This window comes from Vigna angularis, chromosome 1 (genome assembly GCF_016808095.1).
Source record: "Vigna angularis cultivar LongXiaoDou No.4 chromosome 1, ASM1680809v1, whole genome shotgun sequence".
NCBI classification, from domain to species: Eukaryota; Viridiplantae; Streptophyta; class Magnoliopsida; order Fabales; family Fabaceae; genus Vigna; species Vigna angularis.
Window position 1 is genome coordinate 4892456 of NC_068970.1, and position 17784 is coordinate 4910239.

The following is a 17784-nucleotide window of genomic DNA, read 5'->3' on the forward strand; positions in this document are numbered from 1 at the left end:
GTACTCCTACACTACGTAGCAGAAACATGTAAGCGATGAAGATGTTTATATGATACGCCAAAATGATTCATTACATTGCAAGAATTGGTCCAAAGGGAGATAATCACATGTTAAAAAAGGGAGAGTTCAACAGTGAAGAACACAGATAAACTCTAGAAAAGCCCTCAGCTTCGTTTGACGGGGTCGAAGTTGGAAACACCAATGACGGCACCGATAATCGCGACAGCCACAACTCCACCGGCGGCGATACTGAGCAAGAAATTCTTGAGGGAAGGCGTTACGGCGGCTTCAGCCACATCCGGAACCATCATGGAAGCCGTCAATGCAGCTGCAGTCAAACCCGTCACAACTTTCTCTTTCATGGATGCCCTCACCTCAAACCTCCCATTGGGTTTGGACACTGCCACACCCTTTGAAGTTCGCAGAGATAACGGTGCCTTCAACAATGCCTGGGAAGTGGGCACCACCTTCTTCTGGGCGGTGTGAGTTAGTGGGAGAGACATTGAAACTGCTGAAGTTGAAGCCATTCCTTTCCCCTGCAAGTTTCTCACTCTGCCGAAACTTGTTTCAAAAGTGAGGAATTGACACGGTTGTGTTGTGGTGCGTGTGTGCGAGAGAGAGATGTTTCTGAAAACTGTGAGAGAAGGAGAGGTGGAAATTTTTAGCATGTTTTATTATGTCTTACGTGTCAACTTCTCCATTGGAATCGATAGATAAGGTTATCTTTTTTGTCTTCTTGCTTCAAAAGTATATAACGTTAGATTCTCCTTTGGTTTGCCCATCCTCGTTTGTGTTTTATTACCATATATTGGGTTCGGAGCATCTCCCACTCTTTATGGGCTAAAATTTTAGGCTAGCCCAAGTTTGGTTGCACTTCGATTGGCTATTGCTGTTTACATTCCTCCCATCTGCTAAGTTTACTTTTCCCTCCTTCTTTTGCATATAGAATTATACCTTATTGCTTTCTAAGAAAATATAAAGAAAGTCATCATGGAGACAATTTTGAAACGTATTTTCTTGATCTGTTCTAGAAGTTATTTTCCATAACTCTTAAAATTGCTTTTTCGAAATTTCCCGAAAGAAGGATGGTTTTGGGGTTACAGGACTACGCCGAAACAATGGTATGATATGGAGATACTTAGAAAGCTGTGGCCCTTATAGCTTTTGATTGAAAACGAAAAGATGAAAGAGGTGAAAAACGAAAGAAAGAGCAGAAAATCGTGTTGCATGTGTCAATCAAAACGTCCCTATTGGAAATAGACATTACAAGGAGCACAGTAGAGAGGCGAATAAATACAATTGTGCATTCTGAATGGATACAAAAGGTGTTTCATGTAGAAGTGTATTAACTACATACATAGTATTACCATACCCGCATGCAACGGGAAAAAGTTTCACTATCTCTGTCCTCATTATCACACATCTCTCTGTTCACTATCTCTGTACTCATTATTGTATTACATATTTACTACATCTCTTATCTTCTCATCTCTCAAAACAACACTGCTACAACATATTTTATCATATCTTCAAATAAAAAATATCATTTTCTCTTCTCCAACGATTACATAACCGCCACGGCATTTAGATTAACAACTTTACATTAATTTAATTTCATATAAAAAAAAGGTAATGTCTATAATTGCATGCGCCAGGCCCTCCAAGCTAACAGACGAGATTTTCTCTGATTGATGTCTGGTTGTTGAAAACATATTCCCCAACCTGTTCTTCTTGTCTTAATTTTCCTCAGTCCAAAGTTCCAGAAATGGGCGATTTCCAAGGCCCCTTCATAGTGTCACCCCCTCCTTCACCCTCTTCCTCGGACAAGTCCAGCACAACCATGTTATACTATGGGCTTGTAGTGGTGGGGGTTGCAGCGGCGGCATTAGCCCTGTACAACTTCATAATCATCAGGAGGAGCAGAAGGAGGCACGTGCAATCAGAAGGCGAAGGGGGAAATGGGTTGGTGGAGGTGGTGAGTGAAAGTAGAATAGAGAACTTGGTGTCAAGCTTCAAGTACAAGAAAGAAGGAGTTGTGGGTTATGATGATGAATGCTCAGTTTGCTTATCTGGATTTGAAGAAGGAGAAGAAGTTCGGAAGCTTCCACAGTGCAAGCACTGGTTCCACGCTCCATGCATAGACATGTGGCTCTACTCTCACTTGGACTGCCCAATTTGTCGAACACCTGTGGTGCGTTTCTCGCAGACATTGCTGGAATGAGGTAGCGGTGTGTTTGTAAATTATAAGTGCGATGAGCGATTATGAGTTTGTAAATGGATTTTGTGGAATTGATTCAGAATGAAATGCAAATTAGAAGATGGTTTGTGGGGTCTGACACTGCGCTGGAATTGTGACCACTCAGTCCTTCAACACTTTCTCCACAAGGAACAGACACAGCTAAAGCACCCAACTTTGGATACCTTGTTCCTGATGTTACGTCACAAAAAGAGGTTCAGTACTCCTCACTTTTTTTTTTTTTCTTATACCCTTCAAATAATCATAGTAATAATAATAATAATATAAAAATTTAGAGTCTGCACTTTCGAATTTATGCATAGGTTGTTGATGCAGATCTTAAAGTATATCTCTTGGTGGGAACAAGAATTTGCTGTCTCTAATAGGCTTAATCATTTCGAACAAGATTTCTTCTCATATAAAAATGTAAGATTTCAAGATTTTGATTTTGATTCCTTGTCGTCAAGACATGAGTGAGTGATAGGATCTCATTTTTAATTTTAAATATCTCATTGCCGTTCACTTTAGGCTCACTCATAAATAATTTATTCATTTTATTATATATAAACTGATTTTAAAATTCGTATTTGTTTAAATTATGATCATCACATATTTGGACATTTATTCTGATTGGTACGATACCATTGTTGTTGTTGGACCGTAGCTATCTATGGAAGTCTATTTAAATTTTAAATCATTGCATAATTCACAAACAAAGCCAAATTACTTTAAATTCTATAAAACACGTTGCAATAATTTATTATTATTATTATTATAATTATTATTATTTTCGTATTAGGGATGCTTGTCGGAAGCATTGGACGTTTATACGTTTATTGTATGAAAAGCATACGTGCAGTGTGAATTTTCTATGACATACTAAAATATGGTAAAAATAAATAAATAGGTATTTATGAAGATCTTTTGAACCATAATTTAGTGGGGATCATTTGTGTTTGGGTTGCTTTATAAACATCTTGGTTGGTCTTTTCAACGTCTTGGTTGGAATAAGTGTTTTTTATAAATTTACATTAAATTAACTAATTAATTAATAAAAGTAAATAAAAAAATATTAAAAATTAATTAATAACTTAAACATTAAAACATATTAATAATTAACATTTATCAGATAATGAAAATGTAAATTTTAAAGTAAACTTATTTTCTATTTTTAAATTTTAAATTATAGTTCTATTTTCAAGATTAAATTTATTTTAGTTTTAATATTTACAAGTACCAAATAAGAATAAGATATATTACAATTTATGAAAACGTTTTGCACCATAATTTATTGGATTCATGTATGTTTTGGTTTTATATGTAAAATAATAAGTTCTCTCACGAAAAAGGTAAGATAAAAAAGTAAGATAAAACCGATGGATGTTTACTGAATTGGATGGATATTAATCTATCGAATCGGATATTAATTTATTACTCAATCAAATTTAATTAGATTTAGAATTCAGTCTCATTTATTACAAGATTAAATCTAAAATATCTTAAATTAATTCAATTTTATAAAAGTTTAGTAATGAATTTATAATTTTATAAAAGTTTAGTAATGAATTTATAATTTTATAAAAGTTTAGTAATGAATTTATAATTTTATAAAAGTTTAGTAATGAATTTATAATTTTATAAAAGTTTAGTAATGAATTTATAATTTTATAAAAGTTTAGTAATAAATTTATAACAAGTAACTCAATATTCAACTAAAATTCACTTTTTATGCTTGTCTCGAACTTATCTGTGGCTTGCATAATCTCTATAAAACCTAAAACTTTCAAGATAGGGATATGTTTTTGTTTCGTATTCATTATTTATCTTAAACTCTCATTTATATAAATCCTCACATTAAACAAATAATCTTAAACACTCTTTTGGTAGTATGTTGTATCAGCTTTAACATTTATGGTATTCATCTTTGTCACTTATCTATTATCTATGTCTTTCGTCTTTATCACAAATTAATCCCAATATTAAACAAACAAATCTATACATTATTATGATGCGTTTTCTTTTTTGCGCTCCTTCACCATTTTTCTTTGTCACTTTTCTTTATTATTTGTCTCTTTTGTTTACCTCCATTTGTTTCCCCATCATTTACTTATGTTGTTCGTCTTTATTGTTCACCATTGATGCCTCTTCTTCTCCAACACAATTTTATCTTTGACTTTTTTTTTTCAAGTGAAATGTCTATGCATTTTTATTTTTCATTCTTTTAAATAAAAATGTTATCTTCATTATCCATCATCATCTATCTCCCTATAAGTGTCTTGCTTATATAGTTCTTGCATGCAAAAAAACACACCAACAATATGTGTTTCGTGATTTTACTCTGTAACTTATGATTGTTTTTTTTTGTTGACTATTATGTTTTATTTTTATACAAAACAAAATGTTTATTATTACTTAAATGTTTTGGTAATTTGTAATTGTTCTAGTATCCATACAAATGAAAAAGATTAGTTGTATTAGTTATACTACTAACACAAGAAGTGTGATTGTCTCAAATCTTATGCCACTAATTATATCTTTTAAAGGTCATACTCAGTTCAATCATCAATATGAGAGATTTCTACACAGCTTGAGTCATCTAAACCATGTCAATGACTCCAGAAAAAATCTACAAAAATTATTTCAAAAGTTTGATTTCATTACAATACGATAGATGACAATGCAATATGTATGTATCGGAACAAGGTATATAAAACTAATAGTAAAAGGTATGAAACCATTAACTTGATTGAACATTTTAATGGTAGTTATATGGAACTTAATAGGAATGTTGATAAGAAACATAAAACATTGGACAATGCCATGAATTTGAAACTTGTTGAATTCAACTAAAAAATACTCTTTTTGCACTTGCTACGATGCCAATAATTGACAAACTTCCTTTTGAATATATTAAAAATGAACAGTTTAGAAAGTTTATGCAATAGACTCAATTCTATTTTAAAATTTCTACTTTTGTGATTATGATTAGATATGCATGCTTATATTTAATGATGAAGAAATGAAGTTGAAATTCTTGTTATATAGAAATAAACATACGGCACTTACAATTTATAAATGGACATAATTCAAAATGTGAATTATATATGTATTTTAATTAATCATAATTTTATTTTTGTTTTGTAATGTTTGACTTATTGTGAAAACTTTATATATCACGACATTGTGTTTTTTATTTAAATTTTAAATTATATTTATTTTATATTAATTTTCATTTTGTGATTATAACTTGATTAATTTAGATAAATTATATTATATTTTTTAACATGTTTTGCACAAGTTTAAATAATTTTTTATGACTTTACATATTAAGTATTTAAAACTCGAATGTGAACTTGATTAATAATTTTGGAAAATCAAAATACTACATTCAAAATTAATATATTTAACACTAATAAGACAAAAATAAACAATTAAATCATATCATTATGCTTTAGAATAGGTGAAAATTTTGAATTTGTGTTGTTTTCATCTTCACATGTAGTTTCTCTTTTTATTACTTTTAAAAAAATTTCTTATTTTAAAAAAAATCAAAACTAAAAATAAACTATAAAAAAATCTAAGTAAATATTAAGGGACATAATTATTAAAAAAATTATATTAATCAGTAACTTATCTTAACTAATAATTTTGGAAAGTCAAAATAATACACTCAAAATTAATATATTTAATCATTTTCACTAAGAAAAAAATAAACAATTGGATGATATGGTTATGCTTTATGTCAAGAAATTGAATTTGTATTCTTTTTATCTTCACATATAACTTCACTTTTTATCACTTTTAAAAAATATACTTATTTAAAAAAAATTTAAGACTAAAAAGTAAACTATCAAAATCTAAAGAAATGTTGAGGGACGTAATTGTTAAAAAAATATGATAATTAAATTGCAACTAAAATCAAGTTATGAAAAACACAATAGTTAATTTTTCTTTCATGTACATAAAAAGTTATTATACAAAAGACTCCTGAGATAAAAAAAAACACACGAAATTGATATTTTAGTATTAAGACAAAAGAGAGTTAATTTTTTATTTAAGGATTAAACAAAATAGCTGAAAATTTGAGAACAAAAATAATAATTTTTGTTTAAGTTACCTTTTTTTCATAAAAAAAAAACATGTGAAAGAGTGAAAGATAAACAAAAATATTAAGTAAATCAGAAGGTAAAGAAAGAAAGAAAAATAAAAAAAAACATATTTTAATAATTTTTTTATTCTTTATTATATTTAACTTACTTTTTAATTTTCATTAATATTCGTGTTATATAAAAAATGTTAAAATTTGTCTAATTTAATTTTCATAAATTTCATATTATATATATGGAGTAATTCCTTAAAATATATTAAATTTTAATTGACAAATATACTCTCTTATATATTTTAAGTTTTAAGATTAAAAATATTTAAATAATTTTTTATTTTAAATTAAAAATAAAAATTATTAAAATATCATATATTCAAATTATGTCTTTTTTTATAAATAATTTTTTTTATCAATTAAAATTTTATACTGAAATTACATATGTTAATAAACTCATACATATGTTAATAAACTCATTCATATATATATATATATATATATATATATATATATATATATATATATATATATATATATATATATATATATATATATATATATATATAATCTTAAAAGTTTAAGAGTCATGTCATTTCTCTCAAGAAGATATACTTATATAAAATCTTATATTAATTTTTGTAAATACTATCTTATTCTTTTATTTAGTTAACACTTGAATATTATAACTTCGAAAACAAAAATTAAAATTTGTAACCCTAGAACTCAACCCAACCTTCTTAAACATAATTTGGGTTGGTGGATTGAGTATAATATAAAAAACAAGGGTGTTGCTCTTTCCACCTCCACCTTCCTTTTACTATTTTGTCCCTGAGTAAAATTTTATTTTTAGGGTTATTATTTTTTTAATTTTACTCATTCATAGCTTATTTCACTAATAACCTATCTAGTCCCTTGCATGAGTAAAATACTTTTCTTTCATTTTAACATTATACTTATTCCTCTCTTTGGTGTGAGATACTACAAGTTGCAAGGTGGTGGTGGAAAGAATTATCAAGCAATCTTCCTCTTGTGGTGATATAGTGTTGCTCTCGTAGTGCAGTGCGTGAAGTGGTGCAATACGTGAATTGGTGCAGTGCGTTTGTGGTGCTTCCTCCAGGTGCGTAGTACAATAAACCCTTCGCATAAAACCCTAAAAACGAAACCTTTAACGGAGGACATCCTTCAACGGAGTAAAACGGAAAATGGATGTTGACATCCGTTGAAGGATGTCCTACGTTAAATGTTTCGTTTTTATTTTGGGTTTGTTTTATTATTTTATTAGATATTTTAATAATTTAATTTAAATATTTTGATTTATTATTTTTGAATATATTTTTTATGTATTTTAATAACGTATATTTATATTAGTTTATATTTAAATTTTTAATTTTGGATGTTATATATAATTAGTTTTTAAATGTAATAATTTTGTAAAATATATATTTTTTATACATGATTTTTGTATCTTTAATTATTTAACAATTTTATAATTATATAAAAAATTACTTATTATTTTATTTATATCAAATATATAATTTAATTGTATTAATATTTTTATATTTGTTTGATTAATTATTAATTATGTTAATAAGGCTCATTATAATTTTGTAGGTGATTATTATTTAAAATGGATGAATATCTTCATATGGATTCTGAAATTGGTTGTAGTTTGAAATCTGATTTGTCTTCATCAATTAGCAAAGTTGTAGAGAGGGATTTAACAAATAAATTTACAATAAATGAAATATTTTGTTCACGGGAGCACTTAATTCAATGGGTAAGAGGGATGACTTATGATTTAGGATTTGTTGTGGTAATAGTAAGATCTGACATAGTTATTGGTGTACGGGGAAGAAAAACGTTCGTCATACTTGGATGTGAAAGAGGGGGGAAATATAGGAAATACAAAGCTGATGCAGTGGCTAGTGTATACGGCACTCGTAAATGTGAATATTCGTTTAGATTAAAGGGTAAACCATGTTCAGATGGGGCCGGATGGGTGTTGAAGGTGATGTGTGGACATCACAACCATGAGTTGGCTGAAACTTTAGTTGGTCACCCTTATGCTGGCAGGTTAAATACGAGTGAGAAGTCATTACTGGTTGATATGACAAAGAGTAAAGTTACACCTGCAAATATTTTATTAACACTCAAACAAAATAATGATCGAAATGTCACAACGATTAAACAAATCTACAACGCAAGGCATGCGTATAAACGATCATTAAGAGGGTCCAGAACTGAACTACAACAACTTATGATGTTGTTGGATCGGGATAAGTACATTCACTGGAGTAGGTGTGCTGATGATTCAGAGGTTGTTACTGACTTGTTTTGGACACATCCTGATGCGGTTAAATTGTTGAACTCATTTAATGTTGTATTTATGATGGATTCCACATATAAAACAAAAAGATATAGACTTTCGTTGCTTGAGATTGTGGGTATGACGTCTAGAGGGTTAACCTTCTTAGCAGCATTTGCTTTCTTGTCTACTGAAAGGCAGAGTAATTTCACATGGGCTTTGGAAAAGCTGAAAGGTTTATTTTTAACATCTGAGGATGGACCTAAAGTCATTGTCACTGACCGAGACTTGGCTTTGATGAATGCCATAGCAAATGTATTCCCTGAGTCATATCAGATGTTATGTCGATTCCACATCCTTAAAAATGTTAAAGCTAAATGCAAAATGTTAGTTCATTCTACTGAGATTTGGGAAGTGTTGATGGATGCATGGGAAAATGTGATGGATTGTGCTGATGAAAGCTTGTTTGCTGAGTATGTGAATGGTTTTCAATACGCAAGCAGTTCATGGCCTTTGTTCTTTGAATATGTCAATCAGACTTGGATTATTCCGTACAACACATACTTTGTAAAGTTATGGACGAACAAAGTAATACATTTAGGGAACACAACCACAAATAGGTATGTTGTAATGTTATTTTATTTATTTGTTTTGTAGATAAATATTTATTTGCACTTGTTGAAGGTTTTTTTTTTTGTTTTAGGGCTGAATCTGCTCATTGGAGCCTGAAGAAAGTTCTGGGCAATAATATAGGTGATTTGTGTTCTTGTTGGGATAATATTCATAACATCATTATCCTACAACACAACAAGATTAAGGCGTCATTTGAAAGTAGTGTGTTGCTCACGAGTGACCATTTTAAAGGCTACAGATATAGAGAATTTATTGGACGTGTGTCTCGATATGCATTGGATCTCATTGCTAAGGAATTGAAAATAGTGCAGCAGATAGGTGAAGTAATGTCGAGACGTCATCAAGAGTAATCGACATCTCTCCTATAGGGAGATGGAAACTACTGGTCTCAAAATGCCACCTCTCTATGAATCCGAGGAGTAACCCCTTATCAACGTAATCATAACAAATCCCTGTAAGAGGCATCAAACTGGAATTCAACACAATGTGTTGAATTCCCTCGTGGCATGGTCCTAACTTATTTACTTTTTTTCCGTGCGAGATCAACTTCAGTGTGTCCCCTCGATCCTACACATCAATATTTAATAAAATTTATATTAAAAAAATAATAAAATAAATTTTATTTTTGCACTCACCCGGCCTTGTGAAATAGCATAAGCTACATGCTGAACATAGTGCGTCAGCAATGAACCATCATGTGGACCTCCAGGAAATCCACCGACATTCTCTTGTATGTCATGAACATCCGCATGCTCCTCCTCATCGTCATCGTCGTTAGGGGCCTTAAATGCATTCTCCTCACCATGAGTCTCATACGCCTCATATATTTGTTCCTCAACGGCTCGCTCCTCAGCTATGGGGTCATCCTGGATAGGAGCTGCACGACTTCTACGAGCAGAAACGGTAGGTCTTCTCTAAGCTTCGCCCTGCGACGAACTCTCCTCGAGAACTCTCACCTCGAGAACTAAAAGATGAACCACGTGTTCTTGCCATTTCTAACAATAATTTGTTTGTTTAATTTCAAAAATTAAGAAAATTATTGTTTTAAATATCATTAATAAATTAAAAAAAATGCAATTCAAAATAAATTAAACTAATAATAATTAATTTATTAACTACAACAAAAATTAAATAAAAGAAACAATTAGCTAATTAATTAAAAAAATATATTTTAATACATTTCCATTTAATTATTATTAAATTAAATATTATTACAAATACAAATTTACTATAAATAAATTAAATACAAATACAAATTTACTAATATTAAATACAATTAAATTAATAATATTTATTTCAAGAAATAAAAATAATTTAAATATATAAAAGTTTACATATCTAATTCAAAAACTTAATCAATTCATTTAGAAACTAAAAATAAAAAATTTATAAAATATTCAAATAATAATAATAATATAAAAGGTTAAAGAAAATCTAAAAATAACTATATATAAATCAAATAACTATATTTTAAAAAATTAACAAAAAATATATCAAATATATATTCTAATTATAATAATTCTACAAACAATTAAAATATTAAAAAATATATATATAGCATCCCGATAGCCAAAACAGATGTGGGATGTCCGATTGGCCTTCAACGGATTTCTCACATCCGTCGACAGAAGTTCGACATCCGTCGAAGGCCAACGGATGTCTCACATCCGTTTTGCCTTTCGTGGACACTGTTCAAACGCGCTCAAGCAGAAAGCACAGCAGATAAACAGAGAATGGTGAACAGAGAACAAACCTGGACGGCGCAGATCCACGCTCCTCCACGCTAGATCGGCTTCCTCCTCACCAACGGCTCTTCCACACCAAACGCTCCTCCACAGCAAAATGAAGAAGAAAAAAATGGAGAAGAGGGTTGCACTGAAATGGAAGACGGAATAGAGATTGTTCAATGGAAATGGAAGATGAAAAGTATTGAGAAGGTAAAGGAAGAAAGACGTGGTGATGAAAGTAGCAACACCCAAAAAACAAACTCCATCCACTTCAGAGATAATAGGTTTGTCCAAATTCTATCTTATTATTTTTTAATTAATCATGCACACAGTAAAATCAGTAAATATATCATGTCTTATATAGCATGGTCCGTTCAGAACTTTTGGTTAGGAAAAAATGTTTAAAATAATTAAAAGAGTGATATTACAATGAAATATTACTGAAAATGTAGAACAACTCTGACAAATCCCTTTCGGTAGAGAAATCCATAAAGGAGAAATAATTGAAAAAAAAAATAGCAGGTTACTGTTGCAGAAAGCCTTGAAGCGCGAACATCGTGACAGTCATGATTAAGACTTCTCTTATAAAATTGATTTCCATTGCCATGCTATTGTTGCAACATTTCTCTACCACCAAATTTACTTAATATCTCTATTATAGTTTCACAATTTATATAAACTATACAAGAATATCGTGTTTTCCCACGGAGAATGAATAAACCAAAAAAACATAATTTATTAAGATTAATAATTTTCCTTTAAAAATTAGATACTCTGTTATATTTTTCTTACGTGTCTTTCACTTGTCACTTCACAGTTTATTTGTCTAGAGAAGTTTTTTATACTCCTTTTTTTATATTGTAAATATCGCTATTTATTAAGATTCGCATATATTTTCTACCACACCTTTTTTTTTCTCTCTTTTTTCATATCATGATTCATCTTGTTAGTTCTTTACTTTCTTTGAACAATTATTTACAATGGGTCTCTTATAACTTGAGAAGTTTATACAACACGTGGATAAATTTTAAAAGATAATATGGCTAATAACTCAAGCAACTGATGTTATAATCAAATGAACTTTAGGTTAGAGATAGAACATAATTTTGTGATTCTTTTGATTACGAAGAGCTGGAGCAACAAAGTAAAAAAAAAATAGTATATATCTATGCAAAAGTGTACTACTTACAGCATGCATAGAAATTGTTGGACAAAGCATTACAGAAGAATTCAGCTTGAACAACTTACAGAACTAGTAAGAAAAAAGTACAACCATAGAAGGAGTGAATCAACAGTGACTGAACACAGGCAATTTAAATAACACTGCATGTTAAAAATGAGCTCCGCCTTCACAAGTAAAAATTGGAGTCCCTTGCTCAGAATGGAGATTACAGTTTTCTTAAATTGTCTAACCTTGCTTGTAAATCGCTATCTAGGGCGGCATCATCCCCAACAGTTTCAACTTGAGGCACTTTGGTCTTTGCAGCTGGAGCAGCAACAGCTGTTGATGGTGCATTCAGAAGCTGCATATCAAATCAGCACTTGTTAGATAACATTATAGTGACTAGTTCATATACTTCAGCTGAAAAAAATTAGTGGAAGGGTAAACAAGTTACCTCTTGGTTGATGTTGATACCAATCTCATCAAGAACCTGATTCACCAGTTCTTCTGTTTCTTCTTCTTCCTCTTCCCCTTCAAAAGCATCATCCATTGTGTCTCCCATCACCTCTGTAATCAATTCCATCCTATCATTCTGATACTCAAATTCCTGTAAGATTTTCTGCAATGATGGCAAGTTCATCTGTCCCATTGCCTTAGTCACCCCTTTCATTGCCTCACCCATCGCTTGTGTTGATTTCAAAGTCTGAGCAATTTTGAAACATCAGAAACAAAATTTTAGCATTCACATTCAGCAGAGGCATGAGTTTTTATCAAATTTTGCAGGAATTCAATGATAGCCAGTCAATCAGTTTCCAAAGTCATGCGTTCTCATTCAGAACTATAATCTTATAATGATCATATGCTACCCCAATAGCATGGTGCACATACTTGAATTCTGAGGGATACACCCTGGAGCTGCGATTTGAGCTTGTAAAACTTTTCAATCTGATGTCTAGTTCTAACAAGATCTTTTGCCATCACTTTAACAGCTCCCTGGAAAATATTGCATGAATAAAACATAGCATCAGGAAGGTCTAGGTTACTCACCTTAATGGCTGTGTTAAGAATTAAATATATACCATGATGTGCACAAGTACAAATTTGCTGAAAAAATCAAGTTTGTCATAAAAATCAGTTCATTGTTCAAAAGAATCGGCATTACCAAATTATATTACTAGAGTAAAACAGCGTACTTATATCCAAATAAGAAGAGTTTATCATACGCAAGCCAGTTTCAATCACCCTGCAAGAATCGCATGAAGTTAAATTTCAGAGTTTAAAATTATGACCATTTCATATATACTTCCCAAAGAGACAAGTTGAGTGCCGCTGTAATCAAATCACAATTTATTTGCTTTCATAGGTGAAAATTAAACAAAACACATCTATAACGACGAGAAGAATATAACTTCAGCATCACATTAAAGACACCCTAAATTTAACAACAGAAGGAGATATCAGTTCCACCAAATTGCAAGCACGTCCATTGCTTTTCTAAAGGAATGAATGCTCAATCTTTAACATTTTTAATAAGCATATGCCTAGTTTTGAGTCAGCGAACTGCATTAGGAAAGCAATGATTTAAAGAGTAACAGGTACAGCAATTTAATCCTCAACATTAATGTGAGTACCTTTGTATGCATTATACACATAGGCTTGTTTTTAGAAACTTCTCTATAAGCATCTTTAGGAGAAAAAAAAAAAATAAGGAAAAAGAAAATTGACTTCACCATTAGCTAAGATTAACTTATGCTTAACTAAGTTGTAAAAGAAATTCATATAAGCTTCTCTAATTTTTAATTAACATATAAGCTAATTCTAATCTATAGAAAGACTAATTTCATTTTTCCTTCTTATTTTTCTCTCCTAGAAGTGATTATGGAAAAGATATCTCCAAACAAGTCCTACATGTTTGTTATTGTAACACATACAGAACAATTTTTCCAGCCACATATATTGTTGGTAACATACACCGCAAGGTACATGAAAATTGAAATAATACTAACATTGTATTTAAGTGAGCAGCCAACATCCGCATACCTGACCTCTGTGACTAATGAAATAACAGATGAACAGAAAACTCAAACTCCACCCTCCACCTTAGGGGCCAGAGGAAGGTATTTATGGATATGCAGTAAAGAAGAACTAACCTAGCAGTAGACAATGCTCCAACAAAAAACTAAAGCATAAAATATTGAGAAACACCTAAATCGTATATGGACTAAAAATAATACCAAAATATAATATATAATTAAGACAATCATCATGTTCGTTTTAGACATTTTTCAGACATATACCACTAGGCAACAAATAGTAGCAAAAGTTCAAAAAGGCAATCACCATACCATCTGGCCTTGTTTGGCACTTTTCTTTATCTCTAAAATCAGTTTCTTCTCCTGTGACTGCAAAACTTGTCTCTCTCGTTCTATCTCTCTAATTGATTTGTCCAGCATTCTCTTATTCTCCCTCACGATTTCTGAATATTACAGTCACATACAGTGATATCAACAGAGAGTGCATCAGCTTATAAATATCAAAATGATACTATCATGTCAACCTAAAGGTGTACATCCTGAAAGTAATGTAAATGCATGAGTGAAACTGATCATTATTCTGATCATTATTCCCAGAGTACCCATTTGCATAAAATGGAAAACATGCCACACAGAATAGCTCGGTAAATTCTGGTTTGCACAGCGACATTAATGTGCTGCTCAAATTTTAGCCATGGTATCATATTATTGAAGTCTGCATTTAACATTTCAGGTGTAATAATAATTTAAATAATAATATTATCAAGCATGAATGTAATGAAATAGTTGACTTATAGGAGAAAACAATGATACCTGCAGGGTTTTTCCTCTTTCCGAAGATGAAACTCATGATGCCGGAATCGGAAGAAATCCAATAAAAAAAATTAACGTTAATTGCGCCGAAAACAGATCAGATGAAATTGCGAAGATTTTTGTTCTGCTTTAGATGTATCTGCTTTCTAATTTCAGCGTCCAGCTTTCTTACACTGCAAGCGTTAAACCATACAATCATGAACTAACTGTCATCCTTGCGTGGGCCTGGGCCTGGGCCTTTTTGTCAGCCATATAAATAGCGGGCTAACCTTTATCCCCCAGTATTTTCCCCTCTTTGGGAAAAAGGGTTTTCCTATTTACTTTTCAATTTATTTTATTATGATTTTGGAAAAGTAAATCCTATTCGTGATTATGTATAACACATTTTTTATTTTATTTATTTGTTTAAAACTTTTGTAATACAAAAATGGAGAAAGAATATTGACCCGAATGGGATGAATTCTATTTCCGAACCTCATATCTTTCTTTTGTATCTTTTTTTCATAATTCAATCACAAATGATCGATATCATAAAATTGTTATTTCAATAATGTATAATTAATTAATAATTTACACAAGGATATAAACATACAGAAAAAAGAGAAAATATCTCCACGAGAAAACAGTAACATAATGCAATCTCTTTCACTGTTATAGATTTTTACACAAGGAAATAATGTGTTATCTTTGTTAAAACATCACATTTATAACACACTAAATACTTTTATAGGAGAAATATTGTATTTTATTTTAATTTGAAAATTTAAATTTCCCTACTCCCAAACAAAAAAAGATTTTTGTGGAAAACTTTGTCAAACCACGTTTGGGAAACTCGATTCTTCGATAATGTTATTTTAAAATATATATATATATATATATATATATATATATATATATATATATATATATATATATATATAAAGAACATAATTTTCTAGTTTTAGATTCGCATAAAACTAAAAAAAAACTGTCCATCAAACTTATCCTAAAAGATTAAACATAATTTGTACTAAATTGTATTTCCCTGACAGAAAATTACCAAATTACCTAAACCTGTAACAAAAAAGTAACTGTGTCATAAACAAAGTAATGTTTTTTGTTTTTTTACCAATTATAATAATATGGGTACTTCTTTGTCGAAATTTGTTCTCAATAAATACAATACGCAAAAAATTAGTGGAATCTTAAGAGAAACCGAATGCTAATTCCTATGGTTTGTTATTGTTTTGTACTTTATTTTATTAAAAAAAATCCAAAGTTTTTACTGTAATTTAGGATATTATATATATATATATATATATATATATATATATATATATATATATATATATATATATATTTCTACTTTTAAAAAAGGATTTTTAATAAATGTTGAGGATATAGTATTAGCAAATGATTCTGTTGGTGACATTTATATGATTTGACATGTGAAAATAATTGGAATAGCATCAGATGTTGTATGCAAGAACATCCAATATTAAGTGAAAGGAATTTAGACCTAAAAACAAAATAATAATTAGTTGGTACAGCGGGGCACCCTGCCTGTGGGCACTCCTGCTGCCATAGAGAAATCTGACTGTACAATTCATCTATGTGGTGTGTAGAATGTACAATAAATTTGTATATAATCATACAAATATATATTACACAGTTGAGAATTCAAGGCAGTACAAGCATAAGAAAATAAAATATTATATAAAGGTAAAAGATTTATTAACTTATTATCTTAACAAGTAGAGAATTATGTCAATTTCTTATATGGTTAGGCTCAGATCTCATTGGTATTATGTTTCTTTAGTGAACCTTCTTTATGATAGACCCAACGTGGAGACTTGCAGGTAAGCGTGTCCCATTAAAATGAACGACGATACAAAGGGTTACTTGTAATTGTGGTTGCTTGGGAATGTTTCCGCTGGAGGGAGAGTGTACCAATGTGGAAGGGACAGAGACTCATCCTTAAGAAAAAGATTTGTTGAGAATCAAAAGTGTGAGTCCAAGTCTCACATTGGATAAAAATAAGAAAATAGAACACTATATAAAGATGAAAGACTCATTAACTCTTAACCTTAAAGTTGTTGGTAGAAGATGATATTAATCTCTTATATTAGACTCCAATCTCATTGATGTTGTGTCTTTCAAGACAACTTTCTCTTTAATAGACTCAATCTACACCTCGACCTTTTACATCGAATAATATTAATATAGAACCAATTTCTATCATATATTAAAAATATATATTTTTATTATTATAAAGGCTTGGGTGAGAATATGATTAAATTCTTTACTAATCTCTAATTATTTATTAGGATGGTATAATAATATCTTTTAAAATTACTTTAAGATTATGATTTATGATTTGATTAGTAAACTATATTGTTTATGTTTATACTTGTTGTTGTATGTAAAGAAGTTTTCTAATTTAGCATAAACTTTACATTGTCACGAATACTATTATCCAGTGTCGTATCCGAGTATGGTAATAGAAATTTCACCGCACACACAAAGGTTGCTAATATAATCAATACAGCATGATATATCGTGTAACATATAGCAATCATCCATTGCATTAAAGAATATAAAAAAAAAACACTTAAATCTCTTTCATCCATATAAATCCTCAACTATGTCTTAATGATTGAACAGAACTTATCCGCTTTAACGTTATTTTTTTAAAATTCTTAAACATATACAACCCAAATTAACAATACAATAATATATCCTTACTTCAATTTGAATAACCTATTTGTGTCTAACAGACCGTGTTTGACACTTT

General features: G+C 30.2%; 4 protein-coding genes across 5 annotated transcripts; 2 read left to right on the top strand and 2 right to left on the bottom strand.

The window, feature by feature from the left end:
• Positions 1-29: 29 nt before the first annotated feature.
• On the bottom strand, positions 30-726 carry LOC108337366 (uncharacterized). Its single transcript, XM_017573882.2, has one exon. The coding sequence runs from the start codon at positions 666-668 to the stop codon at positions 165-167; it is 504 nt and encodes a 167-aa protein (XP_017429371.2). The 5' UTR covers positions 669-726; the 3' UTR covers positions 30-164.
• A 958-nt stretch (positions 727-1684) lies between these two features.
• LOC108336743 (uncharacterized) lies at positions 1685-2801 on the top strand. Of its 2 annotated transcripts, XM_017573207.2 has the most exons (3): positions 1685-2222; positions 2299-2451; positions 2560-2801. In XM_017573207.2, exons 1-3 carry the CDS (start codon positions 2134-2136, stop codon positions 2711-2713), a joined length of 396 nt encoding a protein of 131 aa, XP_017428696.2. In that variant the 5' UTR covers positions 1685-2133; the 3' UTR covers positions 2714-2801. The 2 variants fall into 2 exon arrangements, 1 of the variants encoding a protein (XP_017428696.2); XR_008246392.1 differs by having other exon boundaries at positions 1685-2451; positions 2573-2801.
• A 5323-nt stretch (positions 2802-8124) lies between these two features.
• On the top strand, positions 8125-9626 carry LOC108336744 (uncharacterized). Its single transcript, XM_052869909.1, has 3 exons — positions 8125-8691; positions 8845-9263; positions 9347-9626. Exons 1-3 carry the CDS (start codon positions 8125-8127, stop codon positions 9624-9626), a joined length of 1266 nt encoding a protein of 421 aa, XP_052725869.1.
• Positions 9627-12200: 2574 nt separating this feature from the next.
• Positions 12201-15166, bottom strand: LOC108337834 (vacuolar protein sorting-associated protein 2 homolog 1). Its single transcript, XM_017574435.2, has 5 exons — positions 15012-15166; positions 14511-14641; positions 13054-13158; positions 12620-12868; positions 12201-12526 (listed from the first exon to the last, which is right to left on the bottom strand). Exons 1-5 carry the CDS (start codon positions 15046-15048, stop codon positions 12392-12394), a joined length of 657 nt encoding a protein of 218 aa, XP_017429924.1. The 5' UTR covers positions 15049-15166; the 3' UTR covers positions 12201-12391.
• Positions 15167-17784: the final 2618 nt, after the last annotated feature.

Bases quoted from the DNA above. Each gene is read 5' to 3' on its own strand.
- LOC108337834 (XM_017574435.2), bottom strand. From the start codon at position 15,048: ATGAGTTTCATCTTCGGAAAGAGGAAAAACCCTGCAG. The intron at 13,159-14,510 runs GTATGGTGATTG...AATATTTTCCAG, and splicing joins GTGCCAAACAAGGCCAGATG to GGAGCTGTTAAAGTGATGGC. The intron at 12,869-13,053 runs GTATGTGCACCA...AAAATTGCTCAG, and splicing joins GTGTATCCCTCAGAATTCAA to ACTTTGAAATCAACACAAGC.
- LOC108337366 (XM_017573882.2), bottom strand. From the start codon at position 668: ATGCTAAAAATTTCCACCTCTCCTTCTCTCACAGTTTTCAGAAACATC.
- LOC108336743 (XM_017573207.2), top strand. From the start codon at position 2,134: ATGCATAGACATGTGGCTCTACTCTCACTTGGACTGCCCAATTTGTCG. The intron at 2,223-2,298 runs GTAGCGGTGTGT...GAATTGATTCAG, and splicing joins GCAGACATTGCTGGAATGAG to AATGAAATGCAAATTAGAAG. The intron at 2,452-2,559 runs GTTCAGTACTCC...ATTTATGCATAG, and splicing joins ATGTTACGTCACAAAAAGAG to GTTGTTGATGCAGATCTTAA.
- LOC108336744 (XM_052869909.1), top strand. From the start codon at position 8,125: ATGACTTATGATTTAGGATTTGTTGTGGTAATAGTAAGATCTGACATA. The intron at 8,692-8,844 runs GTTAAATTGTTG...ACTGAAAGGCAG, and splicing joins TTTGGACACATCCTGATGCG to AGTAATTTCACATGGGCTTT. The intron at 9,264-9,346 runs GTATGTTGTAAT...TTTTTGTTTTAG, and splicing joins GGGAACACAACCACAAATAG to GGCTGAATCTGCTCATTGGA.